The sequence below is a fragment of the Clavelina lepadiformis genome, chromosome 8, assembly GCF_947623445.1.
Source record: "Clavelina lepadiformis chromosome 8, kaClaLepa1.1, whole genome shotgun sequence".
NCBI classification, from domain to species: Eukaryota; Metazoa; Chordata; class Ascidiacea; order Aplousobranchia; family Clavelinidae; genus Clavelina; species Clavelina lepadiformis.
The window spans coordinates 384,164-403,747 of record NC_135247.1 but is presented as its reverse complement, the minus strand read 5'-3'; the positions used below and the strand labels follow the sequence as shown (position 1 = coordinate 403,747).

Sequence of the window (19,584 nt, the reverse complement as noted above, 5' to 3'; positions counted from 1 at the left end):
GCCAGCAGCAACAGTATCGCTTATTACGTAAAACGTCGCAATAAGCGGGCGTGATGCGTCACAATGCTTTAACTTTGGGACGTAATAATTACTTTGAAAGTGAAAACAATACGAGGCAATATCGTTGTCTTCACAAATTTACGAAAGTTTGTCGAGCTTAGAACGAATTCCTCCCATCATTCATCGAACAAAGATTTCTTTATAGTCAGAGGTTATTCAGATATGTTCTTGCCAGAGGTTGGATTGACTGATTTACATTAAGCACAACAAATATGGGAATGAAATTTCTTTATTAAAGCGCTTACAGAAAATGACTCATTGGTGAAAGCCGCTAGATGACGCTATCAAGTCTACAAAGCACTGATCAATATGAGATCTGAAGCAAGTTTTTGACATGTACACGCATGAATAGACGTATTATGACGTCATTGAAGCTTAGGGTGAAGATAATTGGCTTTCCTGCTTTCAAAGTTCACAAACGTCTTCTCCCTGAAATCAAAAGACTATGAAAAACACAACTGTCACGTCATAATGCAAGCAATTGATGACGTCAACTCACACTGGGCATCTTGTTGTCAGGGAAATGTTTTATGTAGACAGCTGCGTCATGAACACTGACGTATTCACTGTCCAAGCTTGCCACGTCATAATAACCACCAGCCAGCAAAGATTTTCTGACGTCAGCTGTTATGACGAAATCATGTCAGGTTACCAAGGCAACTTCCAGACAAAATAAACAAACAATGAATTACCGTTGACGGCGGCCAGTAGAAAATCGACCCCGATTTCTTTGTAATTCTCACAAACCTGTGGAAGCGGATGACGTATTAGTTACGTATATGAGGGAATACCCGGGCACACTCACCGCTTTGAGAGTTTTAACTCCGACCAAGTCGAGGAATGAGATCGCTGAACAATCCAACACGATCGCCCGCACCTCGCACGCAACACCGCAAGTGGGCGGACGAGAGTTATCGCCGGTAGTAGACTCCAACTCCTTGGAAGTGTCTACGTCAGATCTGGCTTCTGGATCCCCATTGCTGACGTCATATTTTTTCCCTCTACGTAAATCAAATCACAAAGGTATGACGTCATGAACACATAACGATAATGACGTAATATCCGGAATATAACCTGAAAACGCAGCAACAGGTTCCTGATCTACTGTTTTCCTCCAACTTCTTCCTTTCAACAATCACGGCCTCTGCAAATCGATTGTTACAAAACAATCAATACGATGACGTCATTCAAGAATATCATTTCAAAATACTTTGTGACGTAATAAGCTCTTACCGGGGTCAACTCCGGTCGCTTTGATAAGTCTCTTTTTGAAGAAGTCTTTGTTTGCGTAATAAAGCGCTGAATGAAACTTAAAAATCACAATTCCAGAATAAGGGACCGCCTGCGAAAATCGTCATTATGAGGTCATTATGACGTACAGGGTATTTACAGAGAAGCGATTAGAATTGCGCTCACGGCGAGGTAGTTGTGGCAGTTCCGGTAGATGTCGGTGCCGGCCACACTGCCAAGGACCTCGCACTTGGCTGTCTGAGTCCTGAAGATGACGCTGAGCATCGAGAAGACGACTCCCGCCAGGAGCCCCATATCCACTCCAAGTGTCACCACTGCCAGCAACGTCACAATCCACACCACCTATGACGTTTCACAACAATATTATGACGTCATCATGGCTGAAATTTCACCTTAAACTAAGACTCACAAAGTCGATCTTGGACATCTTGTAGACGGGCTTGAGTTGCGAGAATTGCTGCAGGATCCCGAACAATCCGACGATTATGATGCAACCGAGGACACACCGCGGGAGGGGTTCGAAGATCGGACCCAACCAGAGCACAGTGACCAGGACGATGACCACAGAGATCAAACCTACCACCTGTGACGTAAAAATAGATGAGGTATGACGTCATCAACGTTGTAATGAGGAACCAGAATTGACAGTACCTGGGTATTCCCCCCTGTGTTCTCCTGAATGACGCATCTGGCCAAAGCAGCCGCGTTGGGGAAGCAGAGGAAGAAAGCGGGAACGACGTTGGACGCTCCGTACGCGATCAGCTCCTGACGGTGAAATTAACAAATCACAAACGCGCGCGACAGCTGGGAGCGAAACCAGCGCCCATTTGTTTCGTCATAAACAAGAAACAGACGTCACATGTTAATCGCACCTGATTTGAGTCGATCTGGTATCCGTACTTTTGCGCGTACATTTTGGACAGCGAGATGCTGATCGCGAATCCCACAATCGCAATCGCGAACGCGTCGCCGATGATATTTATTAATATGGAAGTGTCAGGAAGGCGGGGTGCCGGAAGTCTGTCGCAAAGAAGTTAGCTTAATTGTAATGACGTCATAATTCACGTAATGAAATTTTTAATTTCCAGCTCACCCGGTCGGGATGTTGTCAACGATGGCGACACCGATATTTCGCTGAAACATTGCGAAATGTGACGTCACAGTAGTGATTATGACGACAATGACTTCAGTCGGAATTGGAACTTTCAATTTTTTTCTACAAGTGAGATATTAAAAAGGAAATGAATAACAATTGAAGTTTAAAGTTCGGGCAAGTTCATGTCGACCTTAAACCAGTCATGGCTGTATAGTAGTGGTAGTATAACGAGAAATAATTATTAAATCATATTTAACTGTAAAGCAATTAATGCCGAAAATATGTGGCAAATTTGTTGCAAATTATTATGTTTTTTTTGACATCACAATATGTAAGTCCTGGATAATATAGTTGATGTTGTCTGAACCGTGTTAAAGTGCCAAACTATATCCTGGATAGTTAAAGATTGACTAAACCAGTGTTTCCCAACCTTTTTGTTACATTCCCTCTTTACCTATTTTGGAACAAAAAGCTGTAGAATTAACCATGATGGAGGTTTAAGGATGCCCACCTTCGTTACACGTGCCTATGACGCAAGATTACGCAATAAGTAGTCGTTACACAGAAGTGCAATTGCTGAACAACGATGCTAATGTGTGCGTCACCAGTTAATGACAATGCAAAGAAGATCAAGAATGTTTTTGATACGTTACACGTAAACAAGGTTAAATTCCTCCTAAAATAATTAAATCCCAATCGGAGAGGATTTTTTACCCAATTGGAAAACACTGGGCTAAGCTTGTTAATTGGAATACGACTCTGTCGATAGATTAGTGGTTGTTGGGGTTAGTGCTATAATAGACTGGCAGATGCTGTTTATTTCCAGCATATAAATGTCATCGAGGTCAGCATATGTATGAGTGTCAGTGTGTCTTCACTCTCTAGGTCAATTACTAGACCAGGGGTGGGCAACCTTTTTGAACCCGAGGGCCGCTTTGGTTGTTAAATCTTTAGGGACGAGCCAAGTCATAAGAACTTATGACGTCATAAATAGTTTATGTCGTTTAATTATTCCATATCTCCATTCCTCAATCTAAAACTATCATTAAATTGTGGATAATCAACATCTTGTCATCAATGCTGGCCAAAATAAAGAAAAGAAAAAGAGAGAAACGTTCATAAACGGTACTCTTGGTAGCCTTTACAATTTTTTTGGAATTTTACCATTCGACTAGAAGAGCCACAAAAAGCATGCCGGCGAGCCGCAGTTTGCCCACCACTGGTCTAGACCAGGGCTTCCCAAACTGGGGGTCGCGACCCCGCAAGGGGTCGCGTAACGAACGTCAGGGGTCGCAGAGCGTATACCAATTTTACACGAAGTACAAAATACAATAAAAACAAAATATCGTTCCAGCCTAATCAACATTAAAACCGCCTTGAGACCAGCATTAGCAGATGTTGAGCCACGGCTGGACTTGCTTTGTAGCAGAAAGCAGTCGCACCAATCACACTGAATAAATGTGTGTGCTTTTTTGTTTCCAGTGGCCTACATATGTGTAAAGTAGTAAGTAGGCTTTGAGTACTGGTTGCTTGAATTCAGTCTTTGCATCTCAATAAATGTCACTAATGACAAAGGTATATTTCGCACTGCTAATCAATTTAAACGTGAAGGGTCGCGGAAAACTTCAGAAGTTTAAAAGGGGTCGCGAAAAAAAAGTTTGGGAAGCCCTGGTCTAGACTAACTTAGTTCCAACATCGCCACGTTTTTGGAAACACAGTAACGACCAAACAATGATGAAAAATTCTTTCTGCTGAAAATCTACCGACAACCATCCTTCGATTTAGGGGCAGTTGCTTTTGGTCTAGGCAAAAAGTTTAAATTGAAATAGTTCTAGAACTCACTTGTATCTCAAGTTGATTTCCCGCCCAGTAACGAGCAGGCCGATGCTCACGATCGACACAACCAGGGTGGGCACGTGCGTGTTTGGAAGATTCCGGAAGATTTCAAACCAATTCTAGAATTAACAACAAAAGAATAAATTCCGTTGCTCTCCGCCACAAACCCCCATCGCGACAATGACCTTGTAAAAGGAAGCGATTCCGTTCGACGACGCGAAATCTGTGTAGCCCAGTACAGATGGTACTTGTGACGTCACAACGTGAATCGCAGCGCCGGTGGTGAATGCCTGGATGAGGGGTTCGGAGAGGTACGCGGTGATGAAGCCGAGACGGAGGATCCCGAACACGAGCTGGGGAGGAAACAACCAGTTATCGGTTACTGCGCATGCGCACAGTACAGGTCAAAGGTCACCTGGAAGACTCCCATGAGCAGCATGAGGGAGGAAGCGACCGCCACCCTCCTCATATCCGCTTCCGACACTCCCACCATGCTCGCTGTCGTCATATCCGCTGTCGGCGTCTGCAATTACGTGGAAGGTTGTGATTGGTCGCCAGGAAATACTTGATTAAACAAAAAACTGAAAACTCACGGTGGTATTAGAAAGGATGAGGGCGGCGGCGGGCTCATCCGGAACAAACCTGATGACGACAGCCTGGGTAAGTAGACTGGTCACCGCGAAAGTCCCCACCGAGATATGGCGGGAAGTCCCCATCAGCGTGTAGATGAGCACCGGGTAGAAGGAACTGTAAAGCCCAAACACAGGGGGAAGTCCCGCAAGAAGCGAAAACGCCATACCTGAATGATGACGTAACATATGACGTAATCAATATCAATGAAGCAATATACATCGCAACCAACCAATCAAATTTGAACACGTACTTTGTGGAATGTGAACCACCCCAACCGTCAGACCGGAAACCAGGTCGCCAGGCAACCACTGACGTACGTTATAATGACGTAGCCAAGTGAAAATTGGAAACAAGCCAATGACGTCGTTGATGACCTTCTTGGCGGTGCATTTGGAGACGCATTTTTTTGCAAAGCCGCTGATTCCAAGATTTTCTGGAATCGACTCGGGACCGGAAACTTTTTCACGGAATTCCGGTTCCGTGTGAGTCGTTCGATCAATGACGTAACGACAGATGACATCATTACGCGATCTGTAAAACAATATGACGTAGGAATTAGAGAACTTCGATTAGTTTCCAATAAATTCTTCTCGAAATCTAACAAAATTAAGCAGGGAATGTTTCTTTGTTGAAAAACTCGACAATGTGAAGTCATGGAGAACACACGCAAAACACATTCAGCTTGTCTCAGATATACAAAGCGAGACAAGCGATGAAGGGTGACGTCAAATGCAGCGAAGCAGCGCGTCGTGTCGAAGAAATATTTGAGAGAACTGCTAAAAAGTGGTCATTCACATTGTACGCAGATTTTTATATTGAACACTTTGAAACCGCTCTATCGTGACCATAAAAAGCGGCTGGTTATTTGTTGAAGGGGAGAATTTGCCGTAAATATTTACACAATTTCAAGCAAAACAATGTGGTTTGAACTTTACAATGATATTTACCAAATAACACTTCTGAAAGGTGGCGCCACTGGCAGGTAAATTTGGTCAGCTGAAAGCAAGAGCATGACAGGAAACAATTTTTAATTTACGCTTCGGTATAAAATAAACTTTATGCATTTTCCTTTGCATCGCGCAGATCCCACTCGCGACCGCCGCTGTCCCTTTTCTTCACTATGTAGACATGCGCTTCAGCTGCCGCCGCGTTGGCTGGGAAACGAAGACAACAGAGATGGAGAATGTTTGACCTCCGAGGCAACCAATAACAACCCAGCTCTTCCCATCATGCCAACGGACAACTTTCTACTCTGTAGGAACAAATCGTGACTTGGAATTTGACAGCATCGATGTTGATGATCAACCTCGGCACAGATTTGCGCTTGAAAATTTTCTGCGGTCGATGTAAAAGTTTCATCGCTTTTCCCTCGCTTATCACTGCTTGTGAAATCCTGACGTCAGTTCCAAGCACCCATTGATGCGATGAAGCTTCAGAAAGGCCGACGTGCTGCAGCTTTATTAGGAAAGAGTCCGCATCCGACCTACTATCGCATCGCCTGATCTTTCAAACCCGATCCAGATCTACCAAGATTTCAGCAGCGACCTGCTACCTGGGGCAAAAACTTCCCCCGCAGTCAACGAAACAATCACTCGCCTTGTCGGAATTCCGTATGTTGGACCTATATAGCTCTTTCGTTTGTGCGTTACCTGACTTCGCTTCAAATAGAAGAACAGCGGCCATTTAAAACTCGAAACTTTAAAACAATGCAACGAAGTTGATGCTGTGTTAGGAATCTGTCAATACGGGTTCTTCACTCTTCTGCGCTTCTATCGTACAACTTACCAATAGAATTACCGGTGCCAGACAACATCTGTCTGGAGGTGATGCTCCGAGCTGGTCCTTTGTTAAAGTCTTTGCTGCGCAGATTCCTGTCTTGCTGCTTGTGACATCACAAAATCCCCATAATCAGGAGACGAACGCTTGTATTCTAAAGCCCCAAAAGCTGCCAGGGGCACAAAAAGCTATTGTTTAAGGATCAACCTCCGCTCACTTATGACGTTTTTATAACAGCCACATTGTGATCGAACAAGGATCGCGGTCAAGTTAAACAACCGTAGCATCCTCTTTAGATGGGTTTGACAACTCTGCTCTACATTAAACCGACCTTTGTTCATCGCGATCACAATGAACTATCATGTATCTATTACGTAACAATCATGACCTATGCAGCATGTATCGTTGTTTGATTTGGCATTTTAGTTCAACTTCAGCCTTTACGCGGTTTCAAAAGTTAACCAGAAGCGGAGTTCTGGCATCTACTCAAATGACCTGGTTTGACACGCTTATAAGTGCATTATGGTATTCAACGGATATGACGCAAAATCTGGATTCTTTCACAATAAACAGCCATATGAGCTCATAGAGAATTCTTACAAAACCACGAAGCATCTTCAAACTGAATCATCTTACCTCGTTTTACCTTGGCTCGTGTTCATTTTATCCGCAATTTCGCGAGTTACGGATGATTCTTTACTTCATATAAGAGCCCTTCAGCTTCACAAGTGTCAGCTGTCAATCTATCTGACGTCACTCTTGTTGGTTCGAACTTCGTCGCTTCACAACTCGACTGAAATCAACCCAGGAAGGTAAAATGTTTACTGGAGCATGGTACGCTTCGCTGACTAAACTTGATTCGCATGACGGCGCTTGTGTGGTGGTTTTGATGATACCTGTAGGCATGCCAGCAGCAACAGTATCGCTTATTACGTAAAACGTCGCAATAAGCGGGCGTGATGCGTCACAATGCTTTAACTTTGGGACGTAATAATTACTTTGAAAGTGAAAACAATACGAGGCAATATCGTTGTCTTCACAAATTTACGAAAGTTTGTCGAGCTTAGAACGAATTCCTCCCATCATTCATCGAACAAAGATTTCTTTATAGTCAGAGGTTATTCAGATATGTTCTTGCCAGAGGTTGGATTGACTGATTTACATTAAGCACAACAAATATGGGAATGAAATTTCTTTATTAAAGCGCTTACAGAAAATGACTCATTGGTGAAAGCCGCTAGATGACGCTATCAAGTCTACAAAGCACTGATCAATATGAGATCTGAAGCAAGTTTTTGACATGTACACGCATGAATAGACGTATTATGACGTCATTGAAGCTTAGGGTGAAGATAATTGGCTTTCCTGCTTTCAAAGTTCACAAACGTCTTCTCCCTGAAATCAAAAGACTATGAAAAACACAACTGTCACGTCATAATGCAAGCAATTGATGACGTCAACTCACACTGGGCATCTTGTTGTCAGGGAAATGTTTTATGTAGACAGCTGCGTCATGAACACTGACGTATTCACTGTCCAAGCTTGCCACGTCATAATAACCACCAGCCAGCAAAGATTTTCTGACGTCAGCTGTTATGACGAAATCATGTCAGGTTACCAAGGCAACTTCCAGACAAAATAAACAAACAATGAATTACCGTTGACGGCGGCCAGTAGAAAATCGACCCCGATTTCTTTGTAATTCTCACAAACCTGTGGAAGCGGATGACGTATTAGTTACGTATATGAGGGAATACCCGGGCACACTCACCGCTTTGAGAGTTTTAACTCCGACCAAGTCGAGGAATGAGATCGCTGAACAATCCAACACGATCGCCCGCACCTCGCACGCAACACCGCAAGTGGGCGGACGAGAGTTATCGCCGGTAGTAGACTCCAACTCCTTGGAAGTGTCTACGTCAGATCTGGCTTCTGGATCCCCATTGCTGACGTCATATTTTTTCCCTCTACGTAAATCAAATCACAAAGGTATGACGTCATGAACACATAACGATAATGACGTAATATCCGGAATATAACCTGAAAACGCAGCAACAGGTTCCTGATCTACTGTTTTCCTCCAACTTCTTCCTTTCAACAATCACGGCCTCTGCAAATCGATTGTTACAAAACAATCAATACGATGACGTCATTCAAGAATATCATTTCAAAATACTTTGTGACGTAATAAGCTCTTACCGGGGTCAACTCCGGTCGCTTTGATAAGTCTCTTTTTGAAGAAGTCTTTGTTTGCGTAATAAAGCGCTGAATGAAACTTAAAAATCACAATTCCAGAATAAGGGACCGCCTGCGAAAATCGTCATTATGAGGTCATTATGACGTACAGGGTATTTACAGAGAAGCGATTAGAATTGCGCTCACGGCGAGGTAGTTGTGGCAGTTCCGGTAGATGTCGGTGCCGGCCACACTGCCAAGGACCTCGCACTTGGCTGTCTGAGTCCTGAAGATGACGCTGAGCATCGAGAAGACGACTCCCGCCAGGAGCCCCATATCCACTCCAAGTGTCACCACTGCCAGCAACGTCACAATCCACACCACCTATGACGTTTCACAACAATATTATGACGTCATCATGGCTGAAATTTCACCTTAAACTAAGACTCACAAAGTCGATCTTGGACATCTTGTAGACGGGCTTGAGTTGCGAGAATTGCTGCAGGATCCCGAACAATCCGACGATTATGATGCAACCGAGGACACACCGCGGGAGGGGTTCGAAGATCGGACCCAACCAGAGCACAGTGACCAGGACGATGACCACAGAGATCAAACCTACCACCTGTGACGTAAAAATAGATGAGGTATGACGTCATCAACGTTGTAATGAGGAACCAGAATTGACAGTACCTGGGTATTCCCCCCTGTGTTCTCCTGAATGACGCATCTGGCCAAAGCAGCCGCGTTGGGGAAGCAGAGGAAGAAAGCGGGAACGACGTTGGACGCTCCGTACGCGATCAGCTCCTGACGGTGAAATTAACAAATCACAAACGCGCGCGACAGCTGGGAGCGAAACCAGCGCCCATTTGTTTCGTCATAAACAAGAAACAGACGTCACATGTTAATCGCACCTGATTTGAGTCGATCTGGTATCCGTACTTTTGCGCGTACATTTTGGACAGCGAGATGCTGATCGCGAATCCCACAATCGCAATCGCGAACGCGTCGCCGATGATATTTATTAATATGGAAGTGTCAGGAAGGCGGGGTGCCGGAAGTCTGTCGCAAAGAAGTTAGCTTAATTGTAATGACGTCATAATTCACGTAATGAAATTTTTAATTTCCAGCTCACCCGGTCGGGATGTTGTCAACGATGGCGACACCGATATTTCGCTGAAACATTGCGAAATGTGACGTCACAGTAGTGATTATGACGACAATGACTTCAGTCGGAATTGGAACTTTCAATTTTTTTCTACAAGTGAGATATTAAAAAGGAAATGAATAACAATTGAAGTTTAAAGTTCGGGCAAGTTCATGTCGACCTTAAACCAGTCATGGCTGTATAGTAGTGGTAGTATAACGAGAAATAATTATTAAATCATATTTAACTGTAAAGCAATTAATGCCGAAAATATGTGGCAAATTTGTTGCAAATTATTATGTTTTTTTTGACATCACAATATGTAAGTCCTGGATAATATAGTTGATGTTGTCTGAACCGTGTTAAAGTGCCAAACTATATCCTGGATAGTTAAAGATTGACTAAACCAGTGTTTCCCAACCTTTTTGTTACATTCCCTCTTTACCTATTTTGGAACAAAAAGCTGTAGAATTAACCATGATGGAGGTTTAAGGATGCCCACCTTCGTTACACGTGCCTATGACGCAAGATTACGCAATAAGTAGTCGTTACACAGAAGTGCAATTGCTGAACAACGATGCTAATGTGTGCGTCACCAGTTAATGACAATGCAAAGAAGATCAAGAATGTTTTTGATACGTTACACGTAAACAAGGTTAAATTCCTCCTAAAATAATTAAATCCCAATCGGAGAGGATTTTTTACCCAATTGGAAAACACTGGGCTAAGCTTGTTAATTGGAATACGACTCTGTCGATAGATTAGTGGTTGTTGGGGTTAGTGCTATAATAGACTGGCAGATGCTGTTTATTTCCAGCATATAAATGTCATCGAGGTCAGCATATGTATGAGTGTCAGTGTGTCTTCACTCTCTAGGTCAATTACTAGACCAGGGGTGGGCAACCTTTTTGAACCCGAGGGCCGCTTTGGTTGTTAAATCTTTAGGGACGAGCCAAGTCATAAGAACTTATGACGTCATAAATAGTTTATGTCGTTTAATTATTCCATATCTCCATTCCTCAATCTAAAACTATCATTAAATTGTGGATAATCAACATCTTGTCATCAATGCTGGCCAAAATAAAGAAAAGAAAAAGAGAGAAACGTTCATAAACGGTACTCTTGGTAGCCTTTACAATTTTTTTGGAATTTTACCATTCGACTAGAAGAGCCACAAAAAGCATGCCGGCGAGCCGCAGTTTGCCCACCACTGGTCTAGACCAGGGCTTCCCAAACTGGGGGTCGCGACCCCGCAAGGGGTCGCGTAACGAACGTCAGGGGTCGCAGAGCGTATACCAATTTTACACGAAGTACAAAATACAATAAAAACAAAATATCGTTCCAGCCTAATCAACATTAAAACCGCCTTGAGACCAGCATTAGCAGATGTTGAGCCACGGCTGGACTTGCTTTGTAGCAGAAAGCAGTCGCACCAATCACACTGAATAAATGTGTGTGCTTTTTTGTTTCCAGTGGCCTACATATGTGTAAAGTAGTAAGTAGGCTTTGAGTACTGGTTGCTTGAATTCAGTCTTTGCATCTCAATAAATGTCACTAATGACAAAGGTATATTTCGCACTGCTAATCAATTTAAACGTGAAGGGTCGCGGAAAACTTCAGAAGTTTAAAAGGGGTCGCGAAAAAAAAGTTTGGGAAGCCCTGGTCTAGACTAACTTAGTTCCAACATCGCCACGTTTTTGGAAACACAGTAACGACCAAACAATGATGAAAAATTCTTTCTGCTGAAAATCTACCGACAACCATCCTTCGATTTAGGGGCAGTTGCTTTTGGTCTAGGCAAAAAGTTTAAATTGAAATAGTTCTAGAACTCACTTGTATCTCAAGTTGATTTCCCGCCCAGTAACGAGCAGGCCGATGCTCACGATCGACACAACCAGGGTGGGCACGTGCGTGTTTGGAAGATTCCGGAAGATTTCAAACCAATTCTAGAATTAACAACAAAAGAATAAATTCCGTTGCTCTCCGCCACAAACCCCCATCGCGACAATGACCTTGTAAAAGGAAGCGATTCCGTTCGACGACGCGAAATCTGTGTAGCCCAGTACAGATGGTACTTGTGACGTCACAACGTGAATCGCAGCGCCGGTGGTGAATGCCTGGATGAGGGGTTCGGAGAGGTACGCGGTGATGAAGCCGAGACGGAGGATCCCGAACACGAGCTGGGGAGGAAACAACCAGTTATCGGTTACTGCGCATGCGCACAGTACAGGTCAAAGGTCACCTGGAAGACTCCCATGAGCAGCATGAGGGAGGAAGCGACCGCCACCCTCCTCATATCCGCTTCCGACACTCCCACCATGCTCGCTGTCGTCATATCCGCTGTCGGCGTCTGCAATTACGTGGAAGGTTGTGATTGGTCGCCAGGAAATACTTGATTAAACAAAAAACTGAAAACTCACGGTGGTATTAGAAAGGATGAGGGCGGCGGCGGGCTCATCCGGAACAAACCTGATGACGACAGCCTGGGTAAGTAGACTGGTCACCGCGAAAGTCCCCACTGAGATATGGCGGGAAGTCCCCATCAGCGTGTAAATGAGCACCGGGTAGAAGGAGCTGTAAAGCCCAAACACAGGGGGAAGTCCCGCGAGAAGTGAAAACGCCATACCTAAATGATGACGTAACATATAACGTAATCAATATCAATGAAACAATATACATCGCAACCAACCAATCAAATTTGAACACGTACTTTGTGGAATGTGAACCACCCCAACCGTCAGACCGGAAACCAGGTCGCCAGGCAACCACTGACGTACGTTATAATGACGTAGCCAAGTGAAAATTGGAAACAAGCCAATGCCGTCGTTGATGACGTTCTTGGCGGTGCATTTGGAGACGCATTTTTTGGCAAAGCCGCTGATTCCAAGATTTTCTGGAATCGACTCGGGACCGGAAACTTTTTCACGGAATTCCGGTTCCGTGTGAGTCGTTCGATCAATGACGTAACGACAGATGACATCATTACGCGATCTGTAAAACAATATGACGTAGAAATTAGAGAACTTCGATTAGTTTCGAATAAATTCTTCTCGAAATCTAACAAAATTAAGCAGTGAATGTTTCTTTGTTGAAAAACTCGACAATGTGAAGTCATGGAGAACACACGCAAAACACATTCAGCTTGTCTCAGATATACAAAGCGAGACAAGCGATGAAGGGTGACGTCAAATGCAGCGAAGCAGCGCGTCGTGTCGAAGAAATATTTGAGAGAACTGCTAAAAAGTGGTCATTCACATTGTACGCAGATTTTTATATTGAACACTTTGAAACCGCTCTATCGTGACCATAAAAAGCGGCTGGTTATTTGTTGAAGGGGAGAATTTGCCGTAAATATTTACACAATTTCAAGCAAAACAATGTGGTTTGAACTTTACAATGATATTTACCAAATAACACTTCTGAAAGGTGGCGCCACTGGCAGGTAAATTTGGTCAGCTGAAAGCAAGAGCATGACAGGAAACAATTTTTAATTTACGCTTCGGTATAAAATAAACTTTATGCATTTTCCTTTGCATCGCGCAGATCCCACTCGCGACCGCCGCTGTCCCTTTTCTTCACTATGTAGACATGCGCTTCAGCTGCCGCCGCGTTGGCTGGGACACGAAGACAACAGAGATGGAGAATGTTTGACCTCCGAGGCAACCAATAACAACCCAGCTCTTCCCATCATGCCAACGGACAACTTTCTACTCTGTAGGAACAAATCGTGACTTGGAATTTGACAGCATCGATGTTGATGATCAACCTCGGCACAGATTTGCGCTTGAAAATTTTCTGCGGTCGATGTAAAAGTTTCATCGCTTTTCCCTCGCTTATCACTGCTTGTGAAATCCTGACGTCAGTTCCAAGCACCCATTGATGCGATGAAGCTTCAGAAAGGCCGACGTGCTGCAGCTTTATTAGGAAAGAGTCCGCATCCGACCTACTATCGCATCGCCTGATCTTTCAAACCCGATCCAGATCTACCAAGATTTCAGCAGCGACCTGCTACCTGGGGCAAAAACTTCCCCCGCAGTCAACGAAACAATCACTCGCCTTGTCGGAATTCCGTATGTTGGACCTATATAGCTCTTTCGTTTGTGCGTTACCTGACTTCGCTTCAAATAGAAGAACAGCGGCCATTTAAAACTCGAAACTTTAAAACAATGCAACGAAGTTGATGCTGTGTTAGGAATCTGTCAATACGGGTTCTTCACTCTTCTGCGCTTCTATCGTACAACTTACCAATAGAATTACCGGTGCCAGACAACATCTGTCTGGAGGTGATGCTCCGAGCTGGTCCTTTGTTAAAGTCTTTGCTGCGCAGATTCCTGTCTTGCTGCTTGTGACATCACAAAATCCCCATAATCAGGAGACGAACGCTTGTATTCTAAAGCCCCAAAAGCTGCCAGGGGCACAAAAAGCTATTGTTTAAGGATCAACCTCCGCTCACTTATGACGTTTTTATAACAGCCACATTGTGATCGAACAAGGACCGCGGTCAAGTTAAACAACCGTAGCATCCTCTTTAGATGGGTTTGACAACTCTGCTCTACATTAAACCGACCTTTGTTCATCGCGATCACAATGAACTATCATGTATCTATTACGTAACAATCATGACCTATGCAGCATGTATCGTTGTTTGATTTGGCATTTTAGTTCAACTTCAGCCTTTACGCGGTTTCAAAAGTTAACCAGAAGCGGAGTTCTGGCATCTACTCAAATGACCTGGTTTGACACGCTTATAAGTGCATTATGGTATTCAACGGATATGACGCAAAATCTGGATTCTTTCACAATAAACAGCCATATGAGCTCATAGAGAATTCTTACAAAACCACGAAGCATCTTCAAACTGAATCATCTTACCTCGTTTTACCTTGGCTCGTGTTCATTTTATCCGCAATTTCGCGAGTTACGGATGATTCTTTACTTCATATAAGAGCCCTTCAGCTTCACAAGTGTCAGCTGTCAATCTATCTGACGTCACTCTTGTTGGTTTGAACTTCGTCGCTTCACAACTCGACTGAAATCAACCCAGGAAGGTAAAATGTTTACTGGAGCATGGTACGCTTCGCTGACTAAACTTGATTCGCATGACGGCGCTTGTGTGGTGGTTTTGATGATACCTGTAGGCATGCCAGCAGCAACAGTATCGCTTATTACGTAAAACGTCGCAATAAGCGGGCGTGTTGCGTCACAATGCTTTAACTTTGGGACGTAATAATTACTTTGAAAGTGAAAACAATACGAGGCAATATCGTTGTCTTCACAAATTTACGAAAGTTTGTCGAGCTTAGAACGAATTCCTCCCATCATTCATCGAACAAAGATTTCTTTATAGTCAGAGGTTATTCAGATATGTTCTTGCCAGAGGTTGGATTGACTGATTTACATTAAGCACAACAAATATGGGAATGAAATTTCTTTATTAAAGCGCTTACAGAAAATGCCTCATTGGTAAAAGCCGCTAGATGACGCTATCAAGTCTACAAAGCACTGATCAATATGAGATCTGAAGCAAGTTTTTGACATGTACACGCATGAATAGACGTATTATGACGTCATTGAAGCTTAGGGTGAATATAATTGGCTTTCCTGCTTTCAAAGTTCACAAACGTCTTCTCCCTGAAATCAAAAGACTATGAAAAACACAACTGTCACGTCATAATGCAAGCAATTGATGAAGTCAACTCACACTGGGCATCTTGTTGTCAGGGAAATGTTTTATGTAGACAGCTGCGTCATGAACACTGACGTATTCACTGTCCAAGCTTGCCACGTCATAATAACCACCAGCCAGCAAAGATTTTCTGACGTCAGCTGTTATGACGAAATCATGTCAGGTTACCAAGGCAACTTCCAGACAAAATAAACAAACAATGAATTACCGTTGACGGCGGCCAGTAGAAAATCGACCCCGATTTCTTTGTAATTCTCACAAACCTGTGGAAGCGGATGACGTATTAGTTACGTATATGAGGGGAATACCCGGGCATACTCACCGCTTTGAGAGTTTTGACTCCGACCAAGTCGAGGAATGAAATCGCTGAACAATCCAACACGATCGCCCGCACCTCGCACGCAACACCGCAAGTGGGCGGACGAGAGTTATCGCCGGTAGTAGACTCCAACTCCTTGGAAGTGTCTACGTCAGATCTGGCTTCTGGATCCCCATTGCTGACGTCATATTTTTTGCCTCTACGTAAATCAAATCACAAAGGTATGACGTCATGAACACATAACGATAATGACGTAATATCCGGAATATAACCTGAAAACGCAGCAACAGGTTCCTGATCTACTGTTTTCCTCCAACTTCTTCCTTTCAACAATCACGGCCTCTGCAAATCGATTGTTACAAAACAATCAATACGATGACGTCATTCAAGAATATCATTTCAAAATACTTTGTGACGTAATAAGCTCTTACCGGGGTCAACTCCGGTCGCTTTGATAAGTCTCTTTTTGAAGAAGTCTTTGTTTGCGTAATAAAGCGCTGAATGAAACTTAAAAATCACAATTCCAGAATAAGGGACCGCCTGCGAAAATCGTCATTATGAGGTCATTATGACGTACATGGTATTTACAGAGAAGCGATTAGAATTGCGCTCACGGCGAGGTAGTTGTGGCAGTTCCGGTAGATGTCGGTGCCGGCCACACTGCCAAGGACCTCGCACTTGGCTGTCTGAGTCCTGAAGATGACGCTGAGCACCGAGAAGACGACTCCCGCCAGGAGCCCCATATCCACTCCAAGTGTCACCACTGCCAGCAACGTCACAATCCACACCACCTATGACGTTTCACAACAATATTATGACGTCATCATGGCTGAAATTTCACCTTAAACTAAGACTCACAAAGTCAATCTTGGACATCTTGTAGACGGGCTTGAGTTGCGAGAATTGCTGCAGGATCCCGAACAATCCGACGATTATGATGCAACCGAGGACACACCGCGGGAGAGGTTCGAAGATCGGACCCAACCAGAGCACAGTGACCAGGACGATGACCACAGAGATCAAACCTACCACCTGTGACGTAAGAATGGATGAGGTGTGACGTCATGAACATTGTTAAGAGGAAGCAAAAAGCAGAATTGACAGTACCTGGGTTTTCCCCCCTGTGTTCTCCTGAATGACGCATCTGGCCAAAGCAGCCGCGTTGGGGAAGCAGAGGAAGAAAGCGGGAACGACGTTGGACGCTCCGTACGCGATCAGCTCCTGACGGTAAAATTAACAAATCACAAACGCGCGCGACAGCTGGGAGCGAAACCAGCGCCCATTTGTTTTGTCATAAACAAGAAACAGACGTCACATGTTAATCGCACCTGGTTTGAGTCGATCTGGTATCCGTACTTTTGCGCGTACATCTTGGACAGCGAGATGCTGATCGCGAATCCCACAATCGCAATCGCGAACGCGTCGCCGATGATATTTATTAATATGGAAGTGTCAGGAAGGCGGGGTGCCGGAAGTCTGTCGCAAAGAAGTTAGCGTAATGGTAATGACGTCATAATTTACGTAATGAAATTTTTAATTTCCAGCTCACCCGGTTGGGATGTTGTCAACGATGACGACACCAAAATCTGGCTTAAGCATCGCGAAATGTGACGTTACAGTAGCGATTATGACGACAATGACTTCAGTCGGAATTGGAACTTTCAACTTTCCTCTGGAAGTCAGAATGTAGAGAAGATTGAAATTGATTTGAGGAAGAGGTTTTGGTCGTGGCAAAAACTTTAAATTGAAATAGTTCTAGAACTCACTTGTATCTCAAGTTGATTTCCCGCCCAGTAACGAGCAGGCCGATGCTCACGATCGACACGACCAGGGTCGGCACGTGCGTGTTTGGAAGATTCCGGAAGATTTCAAACCAGTTCTAGAATTAACAACAAAAGAATAAATTCCGTTGCTCTCCACCACAAACCCCCATCGCGACAATGACCTTGTAAAAGGAAGCGATTCCGTTAGACGACGCAAAATCTGTGTAGCCCAGTACAGATGGTACTTGTGACGTCACAACGTGAATCGCAGCGCCGGTGGTGAATGCCTGGATGAGGGGTTCGGAGAGGTACGCGGTGATGAAGCCGAGACGGAGGATCCCGAACACGAGCTGGGGAGGAAACAACCAGTTATCGGTTACTGCGCATGCTCACAGTACGGGTCAAAGGTCACCTGGAAGACTCCCATGAGCAGCATGAGGGAGGAAGCGACCGCCACCCTCCTCATATCCGCTTCCGACACTCCCACCATGCTCGCTGTCGTCATATCCGCTGTCGGCGTCTGCAATTACGTGCAAGGTTGTGATTGGTCGTCAGGAAATACTAGATTAGACAAAAAACTAAAAACTCACGGTGGTATTAGAAAGGATGAGGGCGGCGGCGGGCTCATCCGGAACAAACCTGATGACGACAGCCTGGGTAAGTAGACTGGTCACCGCGAAAGTCCCCACCGAGATATGGCGGGAAGTCCCCATCAGCGTGTAGATGAGCACCGGGTAGAAGGAACTGTAAAGCCCAAACACAGGGGGAAGTCCCGCGAGAAGCGAAAATGCCATACCTGAATGATGACGTAATTAATATCAATGAAACAATATACATCGCAACGAACCAATCAAATTTGAACACGTACTTTGTGGAATATGAATCACCCCAACCGTCAGACCGGAAACCAGGTCGCCAGGCAACCACTGACGTACGTTATAATGACGTAGCCAAGTGAGAATTGGAAACAAGCCGATGACGCCATTGATGACGTTCTTGGCGGTGCAGTTCGAGACGCATTTTTTGGCAAAGTCGCTGATTCCAGGGTTTTCTGGAATCGACTCGGGACCGGAAACTTTTTCACGGAATTCCGGTTCCGTGTGTGTCGGTCGATCAATGAGGTAACGACAGATGACGTGATTATGCGATCTGTAAAACAATATGACGTAGGAATGATAGAAGGGACTTCGCCGTAACATAGCAGGACGTTGTTTCTACTAAAGAACCAACCACGCATGGTCGAGGTTGAATCAACGCGAGCAAACAATTTTCTGTGTTGAATCAACAAAACAACAAACGCGCAACGATTGTTGTTTCTGGCAAAAAGCATTATTACTTAGACGGGAAACAAAGCCTAACAACAAATTACAAGAAAACAAAAACATCCTGAAAATTTAGAACAGAAATCACAAAACAATTCACTTAATTCGCTTTTGCTTCGAAACTCGCCAAATTCTAGCAAGCGTAAAAACAACACGACACAAAAAGGTTGCTTTTGTCAGAGATTGTGACGAAATTATAAACAGCGACAGCCAATCAATGCTTAAATAAGGTTCATTGCGGAAAACACGTTAATCAAATAACAAGTTTGTCACTTTATGGCAAAAAGCGGGAGTTCGTTTATATCTGTTTGTTTCTCACTTAACAGAAATCTTAATAGAAACCCACCTTCATGCATTTTGTCGTGTTTACTTAAACTTCGGCATTTGCATATTTGTAAAAGTGGATTTCACCGAAACTATTTACTTGAAGGAATCCGAGCTTTTCAGCTTGATTGGGAGCCGCGTAACTTTGACAACCAAGATTGTTACGTGATATTTTACCGTTGAATAAAAAAAAAAC

General features: G+C 44.0%; 3 protein-coding genes across 4 annotated transcripts in view; all 3 read right to left on the bottom strand.

The window, feature by feature from the left end:
• Nucleotides 1-273: 273 nt before the first annotated feature.
• On the bottom strand, nucleotides 274-7,435 carry LOC143469820 (prestin-like). The gene is made up of 17 exons (XM_076967651.1): nucleotides 7,289-7,435; nucleotides 5,127-5,407; nucleotides 4,837-5,042; nucleotides 4,659-4,766; nucleotides 4,429-4,596; nucleotides 4,250-4,362; nucleotides 2,405-2,527; nucleotides 2,184-2,331; nucleotides 1,963-2,076; nucleotides 1,721-1,894; nucleotides 1,477-1,653; nucleotides 1,294-1,402; nucleotides 1,135-1,204; nucleotides 866-1,061; nucleotides 753-807; nucleotides 560-684; nucleotides 274-489 (listed from the first exon to the last, which is right to left on the bottom strand). The coding sequence occupies exons 1-17, from the start codon at nucleotides 7,312-7,314 to the stop codon at nucleotides 466-468; spliced, it is 2,217 nt and encodes a 738-aa protein (XP_076823766.1). The 5' UTR covers nucleotides 7,315-7,435; the 3' UTR covers nucleotides 274-465.
• A 396-nt stretch (nucleotides 7,436-7,831) lies between these two features.
• Nucleotides 7,832-14,991, bottom strand: LOC143469890 (prestin-like). Its single transcript, XM_076967772.1, has 17 exons — nucleotides 14,847-14,991; nucleotides 12,685-12,965; nucleotides 12,395-12,600; nucleotides 12,217-12,324; nucleotides 11,987-12,154; nucleotides 11,808-11,920; nucleotides 9,963-10,085; nucleotides 9,742-9,889; nucleotides 9,521-9,634; nucleotides 9,279-9,452; nucleotides 9,035-9,211; nucleotides 8,852-8,960; nucleotides 8,693-8,762; nucleotides 8,424-8,619; nucleotides 8,311-8,365; nucleotides 8,118-8,242; nucleotides 7,832-8,047 (listed from the first exon to the last, which is right to left on the bottom strand). The coding sequence occupies exons 1-17, from the start codon at nucleotides 14,870-14,872 to the stop codon at nucleotides 8,024-8,026; spliced, it is 2,217 nt and encodes a 738-aa protein (XP_076823887.1). The 5' UTR covers nucleotides 14,873-14,991; the 3' UTR covers nucleotides 7,832-8,023.
• A 398-nt stretch (nucleotides 14,992-15,389) lies between these two features.
• Nucleotides 15,390-19,584, bottom strand: part of LOC143469888 (prestin-like) — an 8,212-nt gene continuing 4,017 nt past the window's right edge. For both annotated transcript variants that reach the window (XM_076967765.1, XM_076967766.1), the window contains 16 exons: nucleotides 18,611-18,891; nucleotides 18,333-18,538; nucleotides 18,155-18,262; nucleotides 17,925-18,092; nucleotides 17,746-17,858; nucleotides 17,529-17,651; nucleotides 17,308-17,455; nucleotides 17,087-17,200; nucleotides 16,838-17,011; nucleotides 16,594-16,770; nucleotides 16,411-16,519; nucleotides 16,252-16,321; nucleotides 15,983-16,178; nucleotides 15,869-15,923; nucleotides 15,676-15,800; nucleotides 15,390-15,605 (listed from right to left, as the gene is read on the bottom strand). In XM_076967765.1, coding sequence (XP_076823880.1) covers nucleotides 15,582-15,605; nucleotides 15,676-15,800; nucleotides 15,869-15,923; nucleotides 15,983-16,178; nucleotides 16,252-16,321; nucleotides 16,411-16,519; nucleotides 16,594-16,770; nucleotides 16,838-17,011; nucleotides 17,087-17,200; nucleotides 17,308-17,455; nucleotides 17,529-17,651; nucleotides 17,746-17,858; nucleotides 17,925-18,092; nucleotides 18,155-18,262; nucleotides 18,333-18,538; nucleotides 18,611-18,891 — 2,191 coding nt within the window. In that variant the 3' untranslated portion in view covers nucleotides 15,390-15,581. The remainder of the gene's footprint in view (nucleotides 15,606-15,675; nucleotides 15,801-15,868; nucleotides 15,924-15,982; nucleotides 16,179-16,251; nucleotides 16,322-16,410; nucleotides 16,520-16,593; nucleotides 16,771-16,837; nucleotides 17,012-17,086; nucleotides 17,201-17,307; nucleotides 17,456-17,528; nucleotides 17,652-17,745; nucleotides 17,859-17,924; nucleotides 18,093-18,154; nucleotides 18,263-18,332; nucleotides 18,539-18,610; nucleotides 18,892-19,584) is intronic.

What these genes read in the sequence shown, in the direction of transcription:
- LOC143469820 (XM_076967651.1), bottom strand. Translation starts at nt 7,314, where the DNA reads ATGAACACGAGCCAAGGTAAAACGAG. An exon ending in ACTGCCACAACTACCTCGCC is followed by an intron (nt 1,403 to 1,476) that starts GTGAGCGCAATT and finishes CGATTTTCGCAG; the next exon opens with GCGGTCCCTTATTCTGGAAT. An exon ending in GAGTTAAAACTCTCAAAGCG is followed by an intron (nt 808 to 865) that starts GTGAGTGTGCCC and finishes CCGCTTCCACAG; the next exon opens with GTTTGTGAGAATTACAAAGA.
- LOC143469890 (XM_076967772.1), bottom strand. Translation starts at nt 14,872, where the DNA reads ATGAACACGAGCCAAGGTAAAACGAG. An exon ending in GAATCGCTTCCTTTTACAAG is followed by an intron (nt 11,921 to 11,986) that starts GTCATTGTCGCG and finishes TGTTAATTCTAG; the next exon opens with AATTGGTTTGAAATCTTCCG. An exon ending in CTGACAACAAGATGCCCAGT is followed by an intron (nt 8,048 to 8,117) that starts GTGAGTTGACGT and finishes TTTTGATTTCAG; the next exon opens with GGAGAAGACGTTTGTGAACT.